We start from the raw sequence: 26989 nt of genomic DNA, 5'->3' as shown, positions 1-26989 counted from the left end.
TAGGAAGTTGAAAATCCAGTATACCGCAGAGAGATGAGGCTCTGCCCTAGCCTGTAGGTCGGTATGCAGGCGTGCCCTTTTATGTGAATTAAAGGTAACCAAAAAGTAGAATAGTCCCCTAAATTTACTCTTTGTATGTTGTATGAAGCCAAGTTGTACCTACATTAGGTGACTTTGATTAAACCCACCACTGCACATTTCACCTTACATAGCCAAACTGTGCTTGATCTAATATTAATTCAGTCTGCCTTCAGAGACTGAAGACATACACATGCCAAATACACACATCTGGTCCAGATCTCATGTATCATTCCACCCTGGGTTAAACCTTTATTCAAGGGACAATAAGGTAGTGAGAGCCTATTTACAGAACTGAAAACACAAAGAACACTTTAGGATGTGAACGATTCCTTCATCCTAGGGTCTCCCCACCTTCCGGTTCATTATTCCTCTACTTTTTAAATACCCAAAAAGGTGCTTTATCTGCTAGCTTTTGTTTTTCTAATCAGTTAAAATAGAAATTGTCCTATGCAGCCACCTGCTTCATTGGGATAATTAAAAACACTCAAATTTTATCTTACATTTTGCATATCTCTCTCAAATATCTGCAGGTATCTCCCAATATCTACCGTTTAGTAATCTATAGTATGCATTCAGAATTCCCCATGTTGTGGCTACTTCTAAATGGATTCTTAACCTGGAGAATCCTTACATTTTAAAATTGCGATACAGTTTTAAAATAATACCACCATCAATCTGTCAGTCTATTGACTATGCTTCTTCTCTCAAAATGGTGAATGCCATTTCACATTTACCAGCTATTTACTAGTTCAGCTAACCCATGTCTATACCTCCCAAAGCTTTTTACAATCCATTTTGCTGCCTGCTAGTCACAAAGAAAGGTAATAGATAGTGTCCCCTCAGTTCAACTTTAAGAGTGTGGAAATAGGCCCTTCAGCCCAACAAGTCCACACCGACCCTCTGAAGAGCAACCGACCCAGACCCTTCACCTAACACTACAGGCAATTTAGCATGGCCAATTCACCTAACCTGCACATCTTTGGTGCTGTGGGAGGAAACCGGAGGAAACCTACGCTGACATGGGGAGAATGTGCAAACTCCACACAATTGCCCAATGCGGGAATTGAACCCGGGTCTCTGGCGCTGTGAGGCAGCAGTGCTAACCACTGTGTCACCGTGCCGCCTATAAAGTACTAACCATTATTTAAAATCTCCTGCCCTTCTACAATCCAAGCAGCACCCCAAAATTATATTCTTCCATTATAAGTAAAACATTAATTTTTTAACTTTATTTTCAATGTTTTGTGCATTCACATATGTTAGTTTATTCTACCGCCATGAACATGCAATTATAGCTCTTATTTCCTTTTCTGGCTTTCACTTAATTTTATATCTAATTTTGCCTCATCGATAAAAAGATAATGCAGAAACATTTCTTCTCTCAGAGGGTTGATGACCTTGGGAAATACTCCCCAGGAAGTAGTAGGGGTTGCGTCACAGCTTTATTCAATAGTTGTGTTCGGTAGAATTTTTGATTGACAAGGGAATCAAGAATTATTAGGAACAGGCAGAAAAGTGGAGTTAAGGTCATGTTAGAGTAGCATGATCTTATTTACTGGTGTAGCAGGCTTCAGGGCCAAATGGTCTATTGCTAAATTTTAATTTTTCCTATTATTCTGAACTTCAAGAATAAATTTCACTTACTTCACGGAAATAAAATACAAGTGCAAATACCTCATAATGCTGAATTCCTGCTAAAACTAACATTCACGATGCTTTGGCCTTTTCCAAGCATATTGCAGTCTCCTCTCATTTCTCATTTGGGACATTAACTTAATTCAGTCAAGAGACAAATACAAAGGCAAAAAAATCTAGCACACTTATACTGTCAGCCTGATGACTTAAATATTATGGTATTATGTTAAAATGGGAATATCTCTCTGGACATTAATGAAATATTAAAGAGTTAGACTGCAAAGCTGAACATTCTGGAAGTGGGTGGGGATGATAGTCAGGCAAGAGCGCAAATGACCCCCACTCTGATTAGACAGTCATTTGCTATCTCTCTCCTATTATTACCAAATTAAACTATAATTCAAATGCTTCCATTCAGAAATGCTTTCTAGCCATCCTCTGAAGCTAGGTATGTCACACCTGCATTTTCTTGGGGAAATCACTGAATTAGGAAATTATTTGCATAACATTTCCCCAGGATTCGGGCATTTACATTTACATTATCCCTGAGGATGATCTCATCCCACCATTGTACCTGGGGTAACATGTGACTGTGAGGAAGTGACTCAGGGTTGTCTTGAGTGGCATGTGACTATGGTGGAGTGGCCAGAGTATCTGTAAGCATGGTCAACTGACCTGTGTAAAAAGGGGATGTGTTTTCTTTGTTTAGGGCCTCACTTTGACTCCACCTCACACGCCTGCAAGAAGGGTCAAAGGGGGCCACCTAGCTTGTACAAGCTTGAACAAACTTTAACTGTTTGCAGACGTTGGTGTATGCGAGTTGCATCTCATGTGTGAAACCTTGGGAAAAGAACCTAACAATGGCTTCAACTCAGCCAAGTTACCAAACAGGTTTAATTAGTGCTTAAAAATGTGTTGCTGGAAAAGCGCAGCAGGTCAGGCAGCATCCCAGGAGCAGGAGAAACGACGTTTCGGGCATAAGCCCTTCTTCAGGAATGAGGAGCGTATGCCAAGCAGGCTAAGATAAAAGGTAGGGAGGAGGGACTTGGGGGGGGAGGGGCATTGGGAATACGATAGGTGGAAGGAGGTTAAGGTGAGGATGATAGGCCGGAGAGAGGGTGGGGATGGAGAGGTCGGGAAGAAGATTGCAGGTCAAGAAGGCAGTGCTGAGTCTGAGGGTTGGGACTGAAAAAAGGTGGGGGGAGGGGAAATGAGAAAGCTGGAGAAATCTGCATTCATCCCTTGTGGTTGGAGGGTTCCTAGGTGGAAGATGAGGCGCTCTTCCTCCAGGCATCGTGTTGCTATGGTCTGGTGATGGAGGCAGCCAAGGACCTGCATGTCCTTGGTGGAGTGGGAGGGGGAGTTAAAGTGTTCAGCCACGGGGCGGTTGGGTTGGTTGGTGCGGGTGTCCCAGAGGTTTAATCAGTTACCAACACTGAGCAACTAAAAGGAAGCAAATTAATTTTAAACCAAAAGAAAACATCCGTATTTGTATTCTAATCACTCCCAGAGGCTAAAGTCCTCAGAACCCATCTGGCCTTGCACAACTGGCGTTTCACACCTGAACAGATAGTTGGAGCGCGAGGTGGATTTTGAAGGAGTTTTAAAAGTGGCATCAAAGCAAAGGGAGGAAATTTCAGAAATCAGTGCAGAGGTTGAATGCCAGAATCAGAAAAGTTGAACCTGTGGGAAAAGGCAAAAACCTGAGGAAAGTGAACAACATAATACAAGCACACAATTTTAAAACGATGACTTGAAATTTAATTCAATTTGGAGGGAAAGAACTTCATTGTTTCACTTCCTGTCTGCACCATTCTAAATTGCATTGGATGCATTGTTTATCTTGATTAAGCAACAACTTGCACCAAGATACTGTTACCATCCCTACTGCCCTTAATTCGAGACTTCCTAAAGTGGGGGTAGCAATCCCAAATATAAATCTTGTGGTCACAAGCTTCAAAACAGCAATGGCTACGACACAGATACAACACGGCATTAAATCCTTGCATCAATTTCAAACTGTGCACATGGTATAACTGAGTTAACCCTGAGGCCTGGCTCCTGGAGCCATCAAACCATAATCCATACATGCTTTTAAAAACGACATCTCCTCATAATCCTCAACATCTCCACTGCAGAAAGTCAAAGGAATGTGTTCTTTGACATGATGTATGGAATGAGCTGCCACAGGAATTGGTGGAGGTTGGTACAATTACAACATTTAAAAAGCATCTGGGTACATGAATAGGAAGGGTTGAGAGGGATATGGGCCAAATACTGGCAAATGGGACTGGATTAATTTCGGATATCTGGTCAGAATGGACAAGTTGGACTGAACGGAGTTGTTTCCATACTGTACAACTCTATCACTCCAAGTCATTGGGACTTATGGCCTCCAAACCTGGCATCATTAATACTGAAATTCATCACATCATAATTTGAGACATGGTTTTGGCTTGGTAGCAATGTCCTGCTGGAGAGATTATATGCTTTACATGATGCTCAAATTTTAGAGATGCCTTCTCCCTCCAGAATGATTGATTGGGTACTTTTCTGAACTCATTCCTGAGCCCATTTATTCACACAATGGGCTCTGTCCTTTGTAGGCACAAGGAATGTGTCCACACATGACACCTTGAATAAGCAAAGGTTAATGAAGACAGCCAATCCCTGCTGCAGCACAGCAACGATCTGGCCTGACCAGAACCAGAGTGAACTTGCCCAGTTTGAATTTAATCTATTAAATACCATGGACAGTTTATAGTTCCTGCTGCACTTCAATGCCAACCTCTCAGCAACCTCTTCTCATAAAATTATTGTTCCTTTCCCACAGTTTATTTCCTTGCATTTCAATCCTGATGAGATTATTAAAAAAATGCATCTTCCATTTTATTCCAACTATTCGTACATTTTAAACTTCACCACACGAACACTTACTGCACTTAAAATGCCTTGTGAAGGTAAAAAAGAAATTGCGTTGTTAAAATGCTTAGCTCAGTCAATATTATTTCACAATTAGGAAGACAAAATTGAAAACATATTTCATTTCATTAAGATTTTGATCTTAATAAAATTATCCATTAAATCTGTAAATCACACTCTGAGAAAGCCAAACATTTGATGATTTAATGAGCAAACACTGCTTCAGCAAAACATCGAAGGAATGACTGCCTGCACAGTAGCAATTCACACCTACTAAAATGAGATATTTGTACCTTGGTTTTCAATACAAACAGAGTTTGCCATGATAGATGAGTACACTAGGAAATGAGATACTGGAATGTGCAGAGATTCAATATTTCTCTCTCAATCAACATCACTAAAACAAATGATCTGGTCCATCATGCACAAACTCTATACCATGATGCCTTGACAATGCAACACTGTGTACCCTCCAAAAGATAATTTTGATCTTAAAATTCCCACGGTGTGGAAGCAGTCCATTCAGCCTAAAAAGTCCATACAAACTCTCTGAAGAGCATACCATCCAGACTCAATCCCCAATCCTATCGCTGTTGGCCTGCATTTCCCATTGCTAATCCACGTAACCAACACATCCGTGGACACTATAGGCAATTTAGCATGGCCTAACCTACACACCTTTCAACTGTCAGAGGAAACCAGAGCACCCAGAGGAAACCCACGGAAATACGGGAAGAACATGCAAAATCCAAACAGAGGATGGAATCAAATCCAGGTCCCTGGTGTTGTGAAGCAGCAGTGCTAACCACTGAACCACTGTAAAACGTTGGGATGCTTTCAGATTGCAAAAAGCTCTTTCCTCTCCTTTCTTTTTATACTCATGCTGCATTGTTTAAAAGGCATGTATTTCCATCAACTAATACTTCACAAAACACCTGTTGGCAAGGAACATTTGTGCAGCACTGGCATAGGTGATAACAGCATGCATAGGTCATTCTATAAAATGGCATATTTATCAGACTTGTGATCACAATTACGCAGTTAAACTAAGCAATGAAATAAAATCAACCACCTTTGTGATAGCAGTTCTCAATTCAACTAATTGTTTAATCCAGCTGCTGAAAAACAGTCAAAACCGAGTGCCCAGCACCTCAGAGAACTGAGCAAAGATCAGCAGATTTAGTGATGAATGACTAATTAAATTGTACTCAATAGAGACGTGCAGACATATCTGCACCCTGGACACGGGAGTGATCTTACTGAGAGATAAGTGGGCAAGTGGAGACAAAGCGCAGAGAGACAGCAAGAAACAGCAAAAGACAGGAAATGGATAGATAAACAAGGGTATTATTGATAGTAAGCCAAGACAGAAGAGAAGCTGAGTAAGTGATCATGAGAACTGACAGTAACAGTGAATGCGTAGGCTGTGCTGACAGCAATGCATGTCATGACAGGACCAGGATGTGGGTGTGGGCTAAAAAAATGGAAGAACTGAATCAGGTTTTAAAGTTATTGAGCTCGATATAGAGTCCTAGATGTGAAAGTGCCAATGTTGGGCTGGGATAGACAAGGTCAAAAGTCACACGATCCAGGTAATAGTTCAACAAATTTATTTGAAATCACTGGCTCCCTGAGTACTGCCCCTTTGTCAGGTGAAGTGAAGAGAGCACCCAAAAACAAACTTTTGATTTCTGTTTATAATGATCATACAAATGAAGTGAGTGGAGTGTTGACAAGCCAAATAATAGGTGTCTGCAGATGATCACGAGTGTCAGACGGTGAGAGTAAAGTGTCAACAGCTGAATAACAAGTGAAGGGATGACCTATAATCTGATTAATTGAGGCAGTGAGGTAATTACAAAAAAATTAAAATAAGGTGGTGCTGGAGACAAACCAAATGTCTGAAACGTCAATTCTCGTGTTCCTTGGATGCTGCCTGACCTGCTGCGCTTTTCCAGCAACACATTTTCAGCTCTGATCTCCAGCATCTGCAGTCCTCACTTTCTCCCCTAATAAGGAACCTAAACCTGTATAAACTAATTAAGGTAGAGCGATCCTAACAAGTTATCACAGTGGTAGTGTCAAAACAAGACAGTAAGGAAGATTTCACAGAACAGTATGTTGGAGTCACATATAGCATGACATCCGTAACCATGAAGATGGCCTCAACCGTGATCTTGGGCTCATGTCACACTACCCATCTCTCACTTCTACCCTCACACAACAATAGTGCCCCCCGATCCTCATTTGCCTCCCCACCAACCTCCAGATTCAAAGGATTATAAGGAGTCATTTCCACCACCTCTCGCAGAATGCGACATTTTCCTTCCCCTCCTTTGTTCCTCTGCATAGTGACTGTTTGTTCAGGGAACCACTTTTCCTGGCTGCTATCATGTGTGAAGAGGAGTCACCAAACTCAAAATGTTACCTGCTTTCATCCCAAAAGCGACCAGACCTGCTGACATTTGCTTTTGTTTTTTATATTGGTTCAATGAACACAATAGTGAAAGATGATAAAGGAAAATTATGTGTATAATATATAAAAAGGAGTGTACAATGGGAAAAGTTGGTTAAAAAATGCGACTAGAAATTGCAGAGAGATAGATTTGTAAACAGGAAATGCATGCAAGAACTTAAATTTGCATTGTGCATTTAAAATAGAAAAACATGAAGGCACTCCTTAGGAACATTGAAATTTAACACAAATTCACATGTTGAGATACAAAGACAGGTGACCAAAAATATTGCTTAAAAAATCAATTTAAGACCGCCTAAAAGGAAAGAGAGAGGTGAGCAAATGATTTAGTAGGGAATTCCAGGAAAGTATGATTAAGACAACTGAAGCCATGACCACTAATGGCAGAGTAATGAGAATGGAAGCGTGCAAATATCCAAATTGAAAGAGCACAGGCAGCTCAGCACGGTGTAAAGCTGGAGCAGGTCAGAAAAATAGCACAGGCAGCTCAGCATGACAACAGGGATTAGAATTTTAAAGCTCGAGTTGTCAGACTGGGAGCCAATATTGGTCAGTAAGTGTAGGGATGCTGGCTGAATGGAACAAGCTACATCTAGCAGCACAGTTTTCTGTGTGCTCATGTTTGTGAAGGCCAGTCATGGGTAGTAAGACGTTTGAATTTCAAGATTCTTAATATAATATCCTCATGGATCTTTCCTGGCATGGTAACAGGTAATTCAGAAAATATGTTCCCTCTACAAACCAAGTTATCTCCTCCTTGCTATTTCTCTGCCTCACATCTTTTGCATTGTCACAGTTTTATATGCTTGTTTTGCAGTCTTCTGCTTTTATCTTTTGTTTTCAGGAGCAATGTGAGGGGAAGATTTGCAGGAAGCAGAGCCTCTACACGATGCACGTTGCATATACTCCATTGGGGATGGTTTGCTGAAATTTAGAGGACATCAAACAAATATGGCAGCATTTTCTAGCATCAGCAATTTTCGTCATTTTTCATGCTCAAATTGCTGCTTTTTTTAAAAAACCATGTACCTGAATAAACTTTGTGAAATTTGTCCTCAAGGTTCTCCTCAAATACTTTTGAAAATCTGCTACATATTTATGCAAAACTCAGCTGACTACATGCTTCTGTTGCATCACACAGGCTCAGACTGCACATTCTATATTCAGCTCTGATTCAAAGCTCAGAGCAGAAATATCAAATACAAGCTCAGGTTCTTGGGAGAGGCTGAGACTTTAAAAGACACAAGAGGCAGTTCAATGGCTAGTTAAGACAGGCTGTGGTGAAATATGGTTTTGTTTTTGATGGTTTAAACCTTTATTTTGAACATTAGAAATTCAGCTGAGGAAAATAAAACACTTTTTTTTTTATCCCATAACATCTTTTAAGTGATTCAGGGGAAGAAATGATACAGCAGCATGCACTGACACATCAAGGAGTCATGAGAGACAACATCAGCAAATCATAAAATTGGCATTCAACTTCATTATTGACTGAAAACTTCTGGTGTTAAAGAAAAATGTTAATAGGTAGGGAAGAGAGTGTAAAATAGTAATGTTTGTCAAATCTATTTTCAGGGTATTCTGAATGGAGGACACAGCCTACTTCCAAAGCTTTACAATAAAAAGCATTGGACAAAACAGTCACTTGTCCTAATTAAGGTGAAGCTCCAACATCATGTTACAAATTGCATATTTAAAAATAAATGATCCGAGAATTCTAGCAGAAGGCAGTCAGAGATAAAACAGGTGTGAATTCAATCACATATACAATCTTAAATAACTGATCATATTTTAGATACTTTGATTGTCCTAAACAAAATCTGATTTTGAATGCAAAGATTAGAAGTAAAAGAAAATTATGGAGAAGTAGTACAAGAATTTACTTTGTTTATTCCTGGAGTGTGGGTTTTAATGGTAACCATTCCGCTCAATTTGACATGAAGATTACACTCTCATATTGTTGTTGCTAGTTTTAGAGGTCAATTTGGCTATGGTATGCTAATAAGGCAAAATGCATCATTTCCTGTGGTATAACATCACATGATCTTGCTTTCTCTTGCAGCCTTGTGGCAAGATAAAAGCACAATAAACACATTTCTCAAATATAAAATTAAGATTTCTTTACCTAAGCTGACTCTAATGTTCTTTGGTAATACAGACCAGGTATATTACAATTAAGTAGAAGAATCCAAGATTTTCACCGAGCAACAATGCATAATCTCCACTACAAGGAAATTCAAGCGCTGAGATGATTGGCCTCACAAATCTATTTTCTTTCTATATTGAAAATTACCCTTTGTCCCCAACAGTTCTTAGCCCCCATCAGATTAGATTTCTGTTTTTCTGAGGATCCATGGTGGCACAGAGAAACTCTGTCTTGTTATCATTGGAACTCACTGTCACCTCACCTCTGAAATTCCTACATATGGACCAAGGATATATAAGAATCTGCAGCACAGCAATCCAGCTAAACCCAGTTTAAACAACTAACATGGCCAACAACTTGCACTTAAAGCACCTTTAATATCTTACAAAATGCTACAGTGCCTCACAGAAGCATCATGAAGCAAGACTGGACACCAAGCCACATACAGAGATAATGACTTGTCAAAAAGATAGGTTTTAAAGAGCATCTTAAAAGAGTGGAAAGGAAGAGCAGTTTATGGAGGGAATGTCAGAATTCATATCCTTCATAACTGAAGGCCCAACTATCAGAAGGATACTGGGAAGAGAGGTGAAGCAAGGTGACATAAGAGATTGAAAACATAGAATAGAATTGTAAAATCAAGGCAGTGCAGCACTAAATACCAATATAAGCCAGTGAGCACCAGGGTATTGGGAACTGGTGTGACTTAAAAATTGCTGAAACCCGCTGGAATGCCATATTAATCAACGTATCCATACATTAAAGACCATGGTTAGATTTGAAGGATAGCTATTTGATTTAACTACAGTTCCAATAGAACTGCAATAGGCAGATCAAAGAATGAAACTCTCATTTGAATTAAGTAACCCATGGTGCCAGGATTAAATTTTAACAGATAGGAAACAGGAAGCATGCTAACTCAATTTAAAGACTACTGTTAAATGATTAACCAATGTGTTTTAAGAAATCAAAAATATTAAGTATTTTACAATGATCAATATAAGAATACAAGATATAAATCAGAGACTGTACTTTACATCATTTGGCTCAATGATGAGTAAGATAGAATCTATAAACATTATAGATTTCCTACGAATAACAGAGGAAAGAACAGGAACTAAAATTATACAAGACAGTTGATCTTTAAGTCCCTGTACGTAAAAATTGATGATTAGAGGCTGATGTAAACTAATGTATCGTTGTTTTCAGTTACTTTAATTTGAGAGTTACTTAAATGAAAGTGTTGAATTTGGACAGCACCAAGTTTATACTCTATTTGTAAAGAATGGATTCAATTAAACAGAACAGAAATGTGCACTCAGTAAAGCTGAAGAAGCCAGGCACTGCAAAAATGTAGGTCAAGATAGAAATGGTTTTCAATCCAACTACAAAAACCCTGAAGGCATGACAAGGCATCACAGTGGACAGGCTGCTTGAGTTCTCCACTATTTGGAAGCAATTTTTGGATTATGAAAAGCTTTAGTGCAACGACAAGAAGAAATATTTGAGCTGCATTAGAATCCAATGGACCTTAAGCCATTAACGTTCAGCAGCAAGTAAAATCCTTATTTGAATTCACAAAAGGATGATGCATTGACTTAGCAGAACCAAATCATTTCTTTCCAGAGTTCCAATTGGGTACCCAGTCAAGAAATAAAGAAATCACACCAATATTAGGCCCCAATAAAGAGACTATTCTGTGTTGTCCTATAGTGTAGAAAGGAACAATTAGTTCTCTTTTAGCTTGATACCACTTGAAGCTTCACTGAAAACTTAAATATTTTCACTCATTCAAATTGCATAGGTAATTGTCTTACATCATAGCTTTCCCAACTCATAAAATGTGGAGTGCAAACTTTTAATACAAACCTCAGAAGAGGTATTTTGCACTTGTTGAACTGGATAAGCAATTCCCAGCACTGCTCACACAATGTTTATATATTATTGGCTGACGAGCACTCTTAGGAAAAAGTGAGGAATGCAGATGCTGGAGATCAGATTCTAGATTAGAGTGGTGCTGGAATAGCACAGCAGGTCAGGTAACATCTCCTCAGATGCTGCCTGACCTGCTGTGCTATTCCAGCACCATTCTAATCTAGAATCTGATCTCCAGCATCTACAGTCCTCATTTTTGCCTAGTTGATTTTAACCTTACTACGAATCCTCTTGCAAGGATGCCTACCTTAGAGAAGCTCTCTTCCGTTCTCTACAAGGATTTCAGTGAGTCTCTCTCTCTCCCTCTCTCACTGGAACCCCCAGGTCATCTCCTCACTCCTTGGATGCTGCAAGATGAGCACTCTTGCCAACACTAGATATCAAACATGTAAATGTGCTTTGATTACTGACCACAAGAATTGGGTTCATGGTTTAGAAAAGCCCAGAAAGATATCCAGAGGGTTAAGGCTTGCAGGAAGCATTGAGCCAGAGCTAGTTCAGTGTGTGCTGAAGGAAAATAATAAGCAGTATTTGCCTGGTGCAGCTGAGAAATATTAGAGTTCAAAGAAACAAAGTTTGTGTAGCCATAGTGACACTGGCTACTTGGAAATGGGCTGCAACTGTACAGCCTCAAGAATCCAGGGGACTAAAGGTCTGGAGAAGGATGAGATTGAAACAGCAGGAGAGTAGTTGAGGCAGTCCGTGACTAAGCATCTTTTAAGGAAGTTTCAAAGCTAGGTCTTCAGAAGAATTGGAATTGCTTAAAAGAGGCGACGTCTTAATGACCGGAGTTTGTGTGACCATGTCAGGTGGAGGGGGCACGGCTCAGAAATTTGTGGAATCTGTCTAGCTTGCATTTAATATTTCATGTGCTCAGAGAAGCTCAACTCAAGTTTGCCTTCTACTCACATTTCACTCAGGTTCATTCTGTACAATTATTGTACAATAATTTCTGTACAATTGTACATTCATTACAATATACAATTCTTTTTACAAGAGTAAATTTGGCAGAGTAAAGTTTATTCGCTTGTTCAAAACCATGGAATAAAATGGCTTCATTCTTCAAGTACCTGGGATCTCAAAATTTGTCAATCTCTAAAAGAAAGGCAATATATTTGGAGATGTCCAACAGGAATGTAATGAATTATATTTTTCAGCACAAAAACTAACATCCAAATATTGCCAATCACATCTTCACCTTTATTTTTATGTTCACTAAAACAGCACCAAAACTGATCAAACACAGTACTCCTTCCAGTCAAAAGTAAAGCCATGCAGCAAATTTGATACTGAACAGTCCACTGAAGCTCAGATGATTTGAATGTAAATCGGGAAGCATGAGCATTTGTTGCACATTTACCCATATTATCCAAATCTGAACATAAGTCTGTTTTCCATCCTTCACCTGAATGTGCAAAACTTAAAATGATTTAGAAATAAACAAAGGTGCAAAGGAAATTATCATTGTTTTCAGGTTGAATACGTTAACTTAGAAAAAGTTGCAGGTTCCAAGGTTATGAATCTTGAAGTCTGCATATCTGATAAAAATTGATTTCCTCTTTGCTGTGGTTCTATGAGCGACAGGAATTATCAAAAACAGTGGTCATTAATTTATTTAAACTACACTACTCCTGATCTGAACACCATAACAAAAGGGAAAATGCTGCATTTTCAACAAAAATAGGCTGAATTCCAGAACTGGTCGAAGCTGATAAACAGATTTAGCTTGCACTATTGTACAGAAAGAGGAAATGCCGTGGTGTACAGCAAATTTTCATCTTCAGTCAGTCACTTTTGCAATGGAGTGTTCAATTATTCTGGCAGCTATTTTGAAACAGTATGCTTTTACCATATTTTCATTTTCACCTTGAAGGTCTCTCTTCAAAACTTGGAGATGTGGTTTGGAAAATAATTTAAAAGTTCACCAATTTCATAGTCACCCAGAAACATGCTACAAATACTCTGAGCACCAATATCTACAGAATCAATGACAGTTAATGGGATAATGTCTTAACAGTATTCAGCAAATATTGACCATGATAATTTATGGCAACATAATCCTTTTCAGAACAAAGCAATAAAAATATTCAATTTATTTAAAATTTCTCTAAATCTGAAATAAGTGTGTTTATATCATTTCTGAACACAGATTCCAATATCACTCTCAGGCTACCTTTCTCCTCAATAAATACAAAGTAATTACTTAATACCATTACTGCTGTGACTTTATCAATCCTTCATGGTCTCATTTCCATTTTGAGCTCTTTTATTTCAAATTTATGTATCTGTAAAATATTTTTTCTTTCAAGTTGAAATATTTCATTAGTTCCTCTCTAACCTTTTAATTCTTCTTAACTTCACTCCTAATCTCTCAGCCTTCTTTCCTGCCTTGGACTCCCCTGCTGTTTATATATTCTGCAAAAACCTCTTCCATGCAGTCATTTTCCCTCATGTCTTTATTCATCTATTCAGTGGTAATATTTAGTTTATTCTTGGTTGTTGACAAAATACCACTTTACTGAATGTCACTACAAATGTTTTCCCATTTTCTGGTCTTTATTATCATTTGCCCATGTCACTATCCATTTTGTTTTGCCAAGTTTTATTCACAGCTAGTCAAAACCAGCTTTTGTTCAATCCATTACCCTTTTGTTATGCTTATTTCCTTCTCAGTTATTATTTTCACTTTTGTTATATTATGGTTACCACAGCCAAAACATTTGCTGCTTTTACCCCTCTCTTCTGCTCTGGTTTCTGAACGGACCTCATGGTGCAGTGTAATATCCCTATTTGTGAGCCAAAAGGCCTGGGTTCAAGTCCCACCTGCTCCAGAGGTGTGTAATAATACCTCTAAACAGTTTGATTAGAAAATATCTCCAAGAGTGAATCCTTCCTTGTCGGGTCTCTTTCACACTGAGTAAAGAATCATATACATATTCTTGCAACTCCATTCCTTTATCACCTTTATGAATTAATATTAAGATAATTAATTTCAACATAATTTAAAATCCTCAACTATTTTATGCCCTTTTTAACTCTCGACCTTAAATTATTGCATCTGTTTTCTCCATCTCTGTTAAGTTTAGTCTCCAGCCCACCTCACTGCTACCTTTGATCCTTTATTATCTTGTGCTTCTATTCATATTAATTTAATTTTTGTCTGACTGGTGGTTACGTTACCTTTCAGTCTATGCCATTATCTGAATACAACTGGTTCACCTTACCTTTTTCCCTTCTCTAGCTTTTCTCAATATCGATATTCCACAATATTTCACTTCCAGCCCTGACAATTCACAAGCAATGCCTTAGTAATCCTTATGATACCAGTTCCTTGCAACATGTTATTGCCTCCAGTTCTCATTTTATTATATATCCTATTCGCTTGGCTGTACAGAGAACTTAACTCAATTTCAGTAGTGGGTCCTTCCCTTTTATTTCATTAATTATTTGTTCAATCTTCTGTTCTATGGCTCTTATTTAGTCTCTCCAATGGAAATATCTAAATTAAATCACTATTCAACCTATTCCAGAGAAGCATATGCAAACTGAATACATAGCTTAATGATCAGCCTTAATTTTAAAACCTACTTAACCCACAATCCACAGCCTCCATGGCCTGATACCAAAAAACAAAATTATTTTAAACAAATCTATTCAGACATTTTTTTGAGACACCTTCAGAGCAGGTGGGACTTGAACCCAGACCTTCTTGCCTAGTGTTGGGGACACTGCCACTGCCCCACAAGAGTCCTATCCTCGAGAACGATATAACATCTTTTTACATATTAAAACACACCAAGGCAAAAGTTGAACTCATTTGACACACAAAGCACCAGAGGATATTACCACAGGTTGTGTTTAGTCAAAAGGAGAGGGTTGGAGGAGATTAAGGACAGTAGCTAAAGTCAAAGCCAGGATGATTAAATTCAGGACTGCACAAAAGGTAAGAATTAGAAGAGCACAAATATTATATGTGGAGGGTTGTCAGGTTCAGAAAGTTACCAAGAAATAGTGGGGTAAAGCTTTGGGAGGGATTTGAAAATAAGATGAACAATGTTAAAAATGAGGCAATGTTTATACAGAAGAGAGCACAGGGTGGTCAGTAACAAGAGCTGTGGAAGCAGAATTTTAAATGAGAACATTTCAATGAGAAATGGGAGATCAGTCGGATGAGAAGAAATAGGCAGTTAGGCTTCTCAAGCCTGTTCTGTCAATCAATAAGATCATGGCTAATCTGTGTATGGCTTCACCCGCATTTTTCTGCTCCTTTGCTTCCCTCCACTCCCTTCGAATATGTGAGATTGTTTGTCAGATGTAGAAGACCCAGCCTCCAACTGCTCTCTCGGACAGCAAATACCCAACATTAACTGAGAAAAAGAAGAGTGATCACTACCTTATGTTTCTCTACCTTATACAGAAACTGTGCCCCAAGTAGAACATATGTGCCCACAAAGTAGAACATCTTTTCATACACACTCTCAATCTTACATGTTGCAAAGCAATCATCTCTCATTTTTCCAAACTTCAACGAATACGGGCTCAACCTACTCATAAAACCTGCCTTCATAAAAGGCAGAGGCAATGACTTAGTGTTATTGTACTGGACTATTCTGGGCACCTGGGTTTGAATCCCATCATGGCAGGTAGGATAAAATAACGTACCAAACCTGGAACTGAAAGTCAAATGTTAATCAAGAAACCACTGGCGTTTGTTGTTAAAAATCATTTGGTTCACAAATAGCCTTTCAGGAAAGAATCTTGCCGTGCTCACCTGGGACTGACCTACATGGGACTCCAGACTGACAATGTGATGGATTCTTAACAATGTTCTTAAATTGCCTAAAAAGCCTGATACATTCAGTTAACCTGGAAGCTTGCAAGATTAAGTCCAGACTCCATGAATCTCGTCACATCGGGTTAAACATGGGCAAGGAAACCTCCTTGCTGATTACCTCATACCCTCCAATGCTTGTCTGATGAATAAAGACTCCTCACTGTTAAGTACCACCAGGAAAAGGCAATGAGTGCAGCAAAGGCAAAGAATATACTCTGGGAGGCAGACTTCAATGTTGGTCACCAAGAGTAGCTCAACAGTACCTGATGGAGTCTTAAAGAACATAGCTGTTAGACTGTGTCTGCAGCAGGTGGTAATGGAACCAATAAGAGGGAACCAATAGATATTTCTGCTCATTACAGTCTGACTACCAGAGCAATCTTTGTTAAGACAAAATCTATCTTCACATTGAGAGTACCCCGCAACCGGGTGGGTGGCACCAGAGCCTTGCTAAGTGGGATCCATTGGCACTCAAACACAACCTGCAAACTGATAGTCTGGCAAATTACCAACTCCAGAAGTACCATCAAGCCGAGGGCCAATCATGGTTCATTGAAGAGGGCATGCCAGGATCAGTACCACCAGGCATAATTAAAAACAAGGCATCAAGCTGGAGCGACACTGCTGGAGTATTCGGGTGCCAAATAGCAGAAAAAGTAAGTGATAGATTGGGTAAAGACTTCTAAAATGAATGAATCACAAGGAAAATCTGCTGTCCCGCCACATCCAGTCATTAATTGTGGTGAACAGTCAAACAACTCAGTGGAGCATCTCCACAAATATCCCCATCAATAATGGTGGAGATCAGCACATCAATGCTAAAGATAAAGCTGTCATCGCAATCTTCAGCCAGAAATGCCAAGTGAATGATCCATCCCTGCCACCTCCAGAGGTCCAGATATTAATTAAGCCAATTCAATCCCTCCTTTTGATATCAAGAAATGGCTGAAAGAAGTGAATACTGCAAAGGCTATGGGCCCTGACAACATTCTGGCAATAGTACTGAAGACTTGTGCTCTAAAACTTGGCTGTGTCTCAAGCCAAGCTGTTCCTGCACAGCTACAACACTGGTGTCTACACAATAATGTGAAAAATTGCCCAGTTAAGCGCTGTAGACAAAACACAGGCCAATCCAAACTGGCCAATTATTGTCCCATCAGTCGACGCTTGATCATCAGTAAAGTAATGGAAGGTGTCATAAATAGTGCTATCAAGCAGCACCAGCTCAGCAAAGCACAGTTTTGGTTTCGCCAGGACCACTCAGTTCCTGATTTCATTACAGCTTTGCATCAGAGCTGAATTCCAGAGGTGAGTAGAGAGTTCTAGCCCTTATCATCAAGACAGAACATGGCATCAAGGAGCCCGAGCAATACTAGAATAAGGGAAATCAAAAGGAAACTCCTCCACTGGTTGGAGTCATAACTAACACACAGGAAAATAGTTGTGGTTGTTCACAGTCAGTGATCTCAGCTCCAGGACGTCTCTGCTGGAAGTCCTTAGGGTAGTGTCCTTGGCTTGACCATCGTCAGCTGCTTCAATGACCTTCCATCTATTATAAGTTCCGAAGTGTGGGTGTTCATTGATTACTGCATAATGCTCAACATCATTCCTGACTCTTAAGATACTGAAACTGTCAATGCCCAAACATAGCAGGATCTGGACAGTATCCAGATTAGAACTGAAAAGTGGCAAGTAACACTTGCACCACCCAAGTAAAAGTAACGACTATCTCAACAAGCAAAATTCTAAACATCACCCATTCCCATCTCTGAAAATCCTGCTATCAACATCTTGGAGGCTTACCTTTGAGCAGTTGCTGAACTGGACTAGCCATACAAATACACTAGCTACAAGAGTAGTTCAGAGGCAAGGAATACTGAGGCAAGTAACTCATGTCCTGACTTCCCAAAGCCTATTTGCCATCTACAAGGAAACAATAAGGAGTGTGATGGAATATTTCCCATTTTCCTTGGATGATAGTAGCTCCGATAATACTTAAAAAGCTTGACAGCATCCAGAGCAAAGCAATCCACTAGAAAATTAATACATCCCCAGATGTTCACTCCTTCCAACACAAACCCTCACACTGCAGCAGCGGTGTGTACCACCTACAAGTTAAACCGCAGAATTCACCAAAACACTTTGGACACACCTTCCAAAATCATGACCACTATCATTTAGAAAAGACAAGGGCAGCAGATAAATAGGAATACTACCACCTGGAAGCTCCCCTCCAAGACCCATACCACAGTGACTTGGAAATACATTGCTATTCCTGTCGGGAAGGAAATCTGCTGTCCTTATCAGACCTGACCTGCTTGTGACAGCAGATTCTTGACTGCCCTCTGAATTGTGCTAGCAAACTATCAAGTTCAAGGACACGTAGAGATGGATAACAAGGCTGGCCTTGGCAGTGCCACAGTCATTTCATCAAAAACACAAAGATACCTCTGTACTACAACATTCTGCACACTCTCCATCAAAATTAATATTCTGTTTTTCTCTCCTCCCAACCAAAATGGACAAATGCGCATTTTTCCACATTCTGGCCCATCCATGTAACCTATCTACAGCTTGTAGAAAACTCTGCAGTGTCCTCATAACTTGGTTTCCTATCTGTTCTTGGATCTGTGGCTACATTCATGTCAGTTCCTTGATCAAACTCATGTAAATTATTGACACCACAGCAATGATCCTTGACTAGCAGGACACACCTCCCCCAAGTCCCTCCTCCCTACCTTTTATCTTAGCCTGCTTGGCACTCTCTCCTCATTCCTGAAGAAGGGCTCATGCCCTAAACGTCGATTCTCCTGCTCCTTGGATGCTGCCTGACCTGCTGCACTTTTCCAGCAATATATTTTCAGTCGTAACCATTTGTCATTCTTAAAATTATTCAGGCCTTGACTGACACAGACAAGTCATCTCCAGCTTCTGGTAGTCTTCAGGATTACGCCTAACTTGTCAATGTAGTTTCCTATTTCCAGTATGTAATAAATAGGACCTGTCTCATCTCGAGAGAGAGTAATATTCACATTAGTCAGGTATAGTTAATCAAAAAGTAATCATGCAGATGTCATCAGCAGCATATATTACTGTCAAACACAAACCTCCTGATTCCGCCCCTAAAACTTGCTAGGGAAAGGAATGGCATCAAATTAGAGGAATGGTGGGCTTGGCCAAGAAATAAACTGTGACAGGGACTGAACACTTCTAACCTTTTTCAGTACTTAACTGAAGGAAACTTGTACTCATCCCATACTGGATACCAAAGTGGCAGTCAGACAATTTATGTTTAGTGTCCCAAACTGATCACTCAAGACAGACTGTGGACCAAGGTTATGTAGAATAAAACATTTCCCCACTTTTGCTTCCTAACCAAAAAGACCATCTTTGCAATCACCCTCTTAATTAATTTTTGTACCTGTGGTTTTGATGCATGTATCCAAATCTCCTTACTTTCCATCATTCATGGTCTATCAATTGCTAATGACATCATTAGGGGATTGACACTGCTCCCATCTGAGGGTACGCAAGAATTTGGCATCTCAGCTCAATAACAGCTTTGACTATCCAGTCCTTTCTCAGTACTGCAATGAAGTCACAGCTCACAGTGTGCAATCAACTCTTGGAGTGTCAGAGTTGAAGTTATACAGCACAGAAATAGACCCCTTGATTCAACTCATTCACGCCGACCAGATATCCTAAATTGATCAAATCCCATTTACCAGCATTTGGCCCATATCCCTCTAAATCTTTGCTATTCATATACCCATCCAGATGCCTTTTACATGTTGTGATTATACCAGCCTCCACCACTTCCTCCTGCCAGCACATTCCATACACACACCACTCTCTGCATGAAAATGTTGCCCTTCAGGTACCTTTTAAATCTCTCTCATCTCATCTTAAATCTATACCCTCTTGTCTTGGACTGCCCTACCTTGAGGAAAAGACCTTGGCTATTCCATGCCCTTCATGACTTTATAAACCTCTATAAGATCACTCCCCAGCCTCTGATGCTTCAGGGAAATAGCCCCAGCCCATTCAGCCTCGCCCTTTAGCTCAAACCTTCCAACCCCAGTAGCATCCCTGTAAATCTTTTATGAACCCTTTCAAGTTTAACAACATCTTTCCAATGGTAGGCAGACTAGAATTGAATGCAGTACTCCAAAAGTGGCCTCAGCAATGTCCAGTACAGCCACAACATGACTCCTCAACTCCTATACGCAATGCAAGGACCAATGAAGGCAAGCATGCCAAACGCCTTCTTCACCACCATGTCTACATGCGGCTCCACTTTCAAAGAGCTATGTACCTACAACTCTAGGTCTCTTCCATTTTGATTATTTTGACGAGAAGCAAAAATGCTGACAATGAGTCCCAGTGTAAACTTCGATCTCTCCCTCCGCACCACCACCCCCACCCAAAAATGTATGAGAACGTCATCATGGTTTAAAATGAAAATTAAATTAGATTAACTACCGTCAATAAGTTCATGCAAGTGAACACATTTGAAAAGTCCATGATCAGGACACTGATTACTGTCATGAAGTATCAGCCCTCAAGGTTCTCCTATCACCTTAACATTTACACAGGGTGCCCTGAAATTCAACTATTTAAATCTTTCTTTTGGGTGAATCAATTTTTAAAAATTAATGTTGTAGGTCACATCACAAGGTGCTAAACATCACTTTGGCAATTGTATAAGTTCATTTAAATCAAGATAACCTTCTCACTACTGAAAGATTAATTATGTTCATTGTAAAATGTCCCATAATTGAAACTAAAATTCCATTTAGTTTCTTTACCCACTCGACACAGAGTCAATTCAGATGTTCACAAAAGAAAGGATGACAAGGTCATTTTAGCAATAGTTTTCCAATGATTTGCAATCCATCAACTGAGTTACTTAAACTCGGCAATAGCTCCATAAAGTGAAGCCTGTTTTTCAATCTTCTCTTGACAATATATTGCAAAGAAAATTGGTGTTATTTAGTATGACTTTAGAACTACAACCAAAACTATTGGCAGTATCTAATCTTCCTTTATTGCCTGCTTAAATGCTTCCTCAAAAAGCTGTTCAACACATTAATGCCCGACAATATTTCTTTGAACCAATTTCTGTCATATCAGGTTAAAACCTGACAAATGATTTTCATTAAATATAAATTCCCAGCAATAAACCTACTTATTCAGGTTCAGGCATCTTGTCATCATCTGCCAACATGGCATTAACATTGAAAATTCAGGCCTTTTTTTTTTGAGAGTTCTCGGTTACATAAAATTGAAACAGAGTCTAACAAATCAATAGCAAAGCCCCAAAATAGTTAACAAATTGCCCTTTTCTCACCTTGTGGCACATTATGCTGCAAATGCAACATATCTTCAGTTCTGACATGCCTCCAATCAAAGTCATCTTCCTGATCTTGCCAATATCCACACGGTTCTAGGCCATCATCGAAAGTGCAGCCTCCTGTGACCAAAACGAGAGATAAAATAAATTGCTAAAGGAGTAATAGATCAAAGAAATGTCTGGTTCATCTTACATTTTCCATTTAGAAGTTTTCTACAAGTCTTATGGGTTGATCTTGATACTTGACTTGATACATCTAACTGCTTCTCATCCATTAACCTTTCCATTCATAAGAGAATTCATTCATTCACACAGCAAGATTCAACAATTCCCTTCAATGATGTCTATAAACATTCTCTGCAGTTAAATCCAACTAGTTGTCACTCTATGTGATACTGTATATCCTAATAGCATTCTTTGCCTTGAAATCAGGTAGAAACCATGTGCCCTGATCCCACTGTCACTTTATAGTAATAATACTACTCAGCTTTTCCATTCATAAAATTACCAAATAGAAGACAACTGTTTGGTCGTACAGAATTTGAGTAAAGCTGCAGAAAAAAACCTTGATGAAAGCTTTTCATCTTGCACTAATCAGGATATTTTTGCAAGGATACAAATTCAAGGGGAAAAAAAATTAACGTTCATTCTGTATGAGTGGAAGAGGCAGACTGCTTGACAAGTGGGCTCTATTAATACACAAGTCTCTACAGACAGAAAGAACATGTATACACACTACACCAGTTTCAATTCATCAAAACATATAACAACCATTCACCAGTTCATTTCTTAAGACAGTACTCCAAGCAGAGTAAACCTGCCTAGTTTTATTTTTTACAAAAAATAATCAAACAAAGCCTGGCTGTTAACTGTCAATCAACATTAATTCTCCTAGATAATGCCTCTACCCTAATCCACCTGCCAACCAATTAGCACACTCCTCCCATGCATTACAAACATTGGCTTGCCTCTTGAATTTTTGTGAACAGTCCTGATGACTGCAAAATGAAAAGCTTCAACATAAGATGTCTTTTATCGTAGTATAAAATAGAAGATCCTCTCCTAAAAACGATCGTTACTTGAGATGGCCAATTTTATCCAGTACTGACATACAAACCTTAGCGTCTAGAGTTGAGGTTTGACTCTCTGCCTTGAGTTCTTTGATGCCTGTTCTTGTGCAACAATTTGAATGGTGCAGAGTGCAAAAATACACTGACCAGATTTGTCACAGCTTGACGCTATCTTTGGTCATGCAATTGAACATTCTATTGGCTTTATTATTGCTCTGAAAAGATTGGGCACACCAGCTCACTTCAACTTTGTCCTTTGCTATTTCATCCTTTAAATATCGCATTTGCCCAACCACTTCAAGTTCCACATCTGTAACTTTTCATTGCTTACTGTTAAACTTGAGCTTTGACTGATCTATATCTTCTGAGCTATCTTCATTTTAATTCCCATTCTTCAGTTAGGAATGGCCCTAAATGAATACAAGAGCATCTACTCAGAACAATTCCCTCACTCTAATATAACGCCTCTGGAAGCATCAGTTGTTTTCCACCCTGCACTCAGTTTCCTATTAATTTCTGAAAGACAAATGAACACTTCATCACTGTGAAGAACTAATGAAGTTTCATAATAAAGACTTGCAAATTCTCTCTGAATGCCCAGATTACAATGTTCTCTCAGTTCACGAGATAGCACTTTACTTCTGTCTTCAAATATTCTTGCTGCTTTCTCCGCATCACTTCAGTTATTCACTGTCCTGTCTCTAATGTTGTTTTCTATTGCCTCAGGTTCATGTTGCTCAAGCCATTTATCCATTTCCTGTTTGCTCCCCAAGCACTGCACAGATTAATTCTACACCTGCAGATGCTCGTGTTTCCCCTCCCCTTTAATAAAAGCATTTTTAAGTGTTGCTCATCAGTAATTTAAGCCCTATTTTGAAATGCATGCACCTAAACATATCAATTTCATAGTCCCCACCCCAGATGTCATCTGATCGATTTCCAGAATTTCCTGTTTTCATTTCAAATTCCCAACGTCTTCACGTGATTTGCTTAACAGATCTGATTATGATTAATTTCTTAAATATAATTTTAATTTCTGATGGATAGACAAGACACTGTTACACAAAAAATAAAATTCAACTGGTATGAATGCTTTCTGTGTATATACTATGGATTTATGCTTCACATAATATATTTGTTAAGAGGAATTTATTCTGAGATTTATATCATACCAGTTGACACACGGCAAGACTGCAAAAGGCAACACTGACTCCTTTAAGGGGAGGCTTGATGTATTTGCAACAAAAAATAGGGTTAGACAAATTTCATACAGGTTACGATGAATTAACCTGAATGGTCGAAGATTTTTGTCAAGAATCAGACCAAACAGTCTGTTTCTGAGCTGTGAATCCTGTGTAATTCAATTATGTTTTGTGCAATTCTATGCAATACACAGAATTTGCAACAGAGGCAATTTGGTCCATCTGGTCAATGCTGGTAACTGCACTCCAAAATACTCTTTCCACTTTAAAGAAATCCTACACAGACATAACCTTCTTTTCCTTTCTCCCTCAGTTACCAAACTTCTCCTTAAGCAAATGAATCCTTTGCACCTCAACTACTTCTATATGGTACTAAGTGCTACTTTCTAATCCCCAGAGTCATTTGGTTTCTTCCAAGATCCTTATTAAATTTATTAATGACTATACCATGTTTATAGTCTCATTTCCCGAAATCCCCACAACTGAAAAATATCTCCCCACCATATCTCTGTGCGGAGTTTGCACGTTCTCCCAGTGTCTGCGTGGGTTTCCTCCGGGTGCTCCGATTTCCTCCCACAGTCCAAAAACGTGCAGGTTAGGTGAATTGACCATGCTAAATTGCCTGCAGTGTTAGGTGAAGGGGTAAATGTAGGGGAATAGGCCTGGGTGGATTGCTCTTCGGAGGGTCGGTGTGGACTTGTTGGGCCGAAGGGCCTGTTTCCACACCATAAGTAATCTAAATCATATACCCCAAATAATCCCTTCACAATCCTGGAGAAGTTGACTTCTCACATCTCAGTCACCTGTTGAAGAGAAACAGTCGCAGTCTTTTCAATGTAACGTGATGCTATAAATTTCAAAATCTGAGTCACGGAGCAAGGTAAACCTGGATGTGTTCAGCTCCAACTATACACTCAAAACTTGACACCATCCAGGTCAAAGCAGCCCCACTGATTCACACCACATCCACCAACTTTCAGTCACTCCATGACTGACGCTCAGTAGCAGCAGTGTGTGCCATCTATAAGCTGCATTGCAGAAATTTGCAAAAGATCCTTCGACAATACCTTGCAAATCCACAACTACTTCCATCTAGAAGGATAAGGGCAGCAGATACATGGGAACACCACCATACCAAATTTTCCCTTCAAACTACTCACCATGTGACTTAAAAAAATTATCACTGTTCTTTCACTGTGACTGGGTCAAAATCTTGGAATTCCCTCCATAACTGTATTCTCTCCCTGCAGCAAATGGACTGCAGCAGTTCAAGAAGTCAACTCAGCACTACCTTCTCAAGGGTAATTTGGGATGGGCAATAAATCCTGGCTGAGTGAATTTAAAAATTGCTAAAGTTCAGATTAAGAATTCAAGTACATATATAATCGTCAGGGGTGTGATTATAATGTGGATAAATCACAATTCTTTCTCCCTGCTGCAATAGTACCACAGGAGAACTTTGAAACATTTAAGTGATAACCGAAAACTAAGAGTTTTCCCTTAACCAAAATAGGAAATGCAAAATTTTAGTCTAGTATGTATAGAAACTAAATTGAAACAGAGACCAAATGTTACAGAATAATTGTAACCAGATGTGCAAACTAATTCCAAAGGGTTGATTATGATCTCAAAACATTTTTGCACCAACATACAGGACTAACAAAAATAACCACAACAGAAAAGGCCCATATCTACAATTTGCTTGATGGAATAATCATGATTATTGATTAATAATGAAAACAGTATACCAAATGATGTACTGGATCAATATACCATTTGTTATAAATCAGAATTTTATGAAGCGGTTCTCATTAAATTGCCTTCTAAAAACTGGAGGTAAAACTACGCTCTGGAATGGAAGGTGGGGAAATTTGGCTGAGAGAAGCCTATGTAATTCAGTTGCCATGGGGACAGAGATTAAAAATTTGAGGAAACTTGAGTGCCAGTTTTCAGACATGGACACTGACAGACAGCTGGTCTTGTTGGACACAGATTCTGAATCTGTCAGAGACCTTGAGAGGACAACTGAAAACAGTGGCTGCTTTGCCAAGGAGAGGGAGAAACTGTTTTCATGTGAATCCCACGAGAATGCTTTTGAGAATAGATGCACTGAGAGGAGAGAAGGGACCTGTGGCAATTTTAAAGCCAAGGAGTTGCCAGAGGTTGCATGGCTGCTGGAAGCTAATGTGACAAAACCAAAGAGATTGAGAGAAGGGATTTTTGTTCAAACAAGGACACTAGAAGACTCTTCCTAATGTGAAAGTGGGCACAACTGTGGAATCACAGTAAAAAAGACTTTATGTTTGCTGAGAGTGTGATGTAAAGTTTAAAAGCTCATGTGTTTTTGGATGGGTTATTTAATTGATGCAGAACACCTCTTTTCAATAATTTAGTGAATCATTTGTTTACTCAGTGATGTCTGGTCATGCCGATTTTAGTTTGTTCATTACAATAAAAGTCTTAAAATGTGAAATCTCATCCAAGTGTAGGCTGGTCACTGGAAAATTCATATCTATTTTTAAAAAGATAGCAGTCTCCTTGGGGACTATAGGTTACCCAACTAAGATTTTCATATGGGTCTCTAGTTAAGAACAATCATACTGGATTTGAAATGTTAACTCTGTTCATTTCTCCACAAATGCTGCCAGATTTGCTGAGTTTGCCCAGCAATCTCTGCATTTGCCTTTGGTATTGTGATGTACACAAATACTTTGAATGCCCAGTTAATCAATGAGCAATTACAGTGTCCTGTGGTATCGGTTTTAATTTTCATGCTATACTGCTCCTCAATTAACATCTCTCGGTTGGGGTCTAATAATATTGCCTCGGAACAATAGTAGTCACACTCACTAAGACATTAATTCTACTGATAAATGCAATTACGTGTTTGCTTGACACTGAAATAAACCACCTTCTTTTCTAATGCACATCTCCTCAGGGTAGTTATCAATCAGTCTGTTTTATCGCCATTATGTCAACAGCTGTCTGAATAAGGAATTAAGAAAGAAACTAGCATTAAACAAAACAAGAAAACAAACTAAATAGGGGCAGAAGTCATGATTTAAAATTGTTGAATACTTCAATCCAAAAGGTTATGAAAAATCCAAGAGAAAGTGAAGACTGCAGATCCAGATTCAAGATAAAGGGCTCCTGCCCTCTCCTGCTCCTCAGATGCTGGCTGAGCTGCTGTGCTTTTCCAGCACCACACTTTTCGACTATGAAGAGTCCAGTTAAACAGGAGGCATGCGTCCTCAAGCTTGCGTTACATTTCAGTGGAACATGGAAGCAGTTGGCATCTGACTAAGATGAAGAATTGAAATGACAGAAGACAGGGA

General features: G+C 39.2%; 1 protein-coding gene across 10 annotated transcripts in view; it reads right to left on the bottom strand.

Moving 5' to 3' along the window:
• The window catches only part of ptprk (protein tyrosine phosphatase receptor type K), a 586179-nt gene that overhangs the window by 466819 nt on the left and 92371 nt on the right, over positions 1–26989 (bottom strand). For all 10 annotated transcript variants that reach the window (XM_043683662.2, XM_043683679.2, XM_043683684.2 and 7 more), the window contains exon 2: positions 21380–21502. In XM_043683662.2, coding sequence (XP_043539597.1) covers positions 21380–21502 — 123 coding nt within the window. The remainder of the gene's footprint in view (positions 1–21379; positions 21503–26989) is intronic.

Source organism: Chiloscyllium plagiosum, unplaced genomic scaffold (genome assembly GCF_037043375.1).
Source record: "Chiloscyllium plagiosum isolate Xiang-an unplaced genomic scaffold, Cpla_swu_hap1 HiC_scaffold_3, whole genome shotgun sequence".
NCBI lineage: Eukaryota > Metazoa > Chordata > Chondrichthyes > Orectolobiformes > Hemiscylliidae > Chiloscyllium > Chiloscyllium plagiosum.
This window is presented reverse-complemented; position numbering and strand designations above follow the sequence as displayed.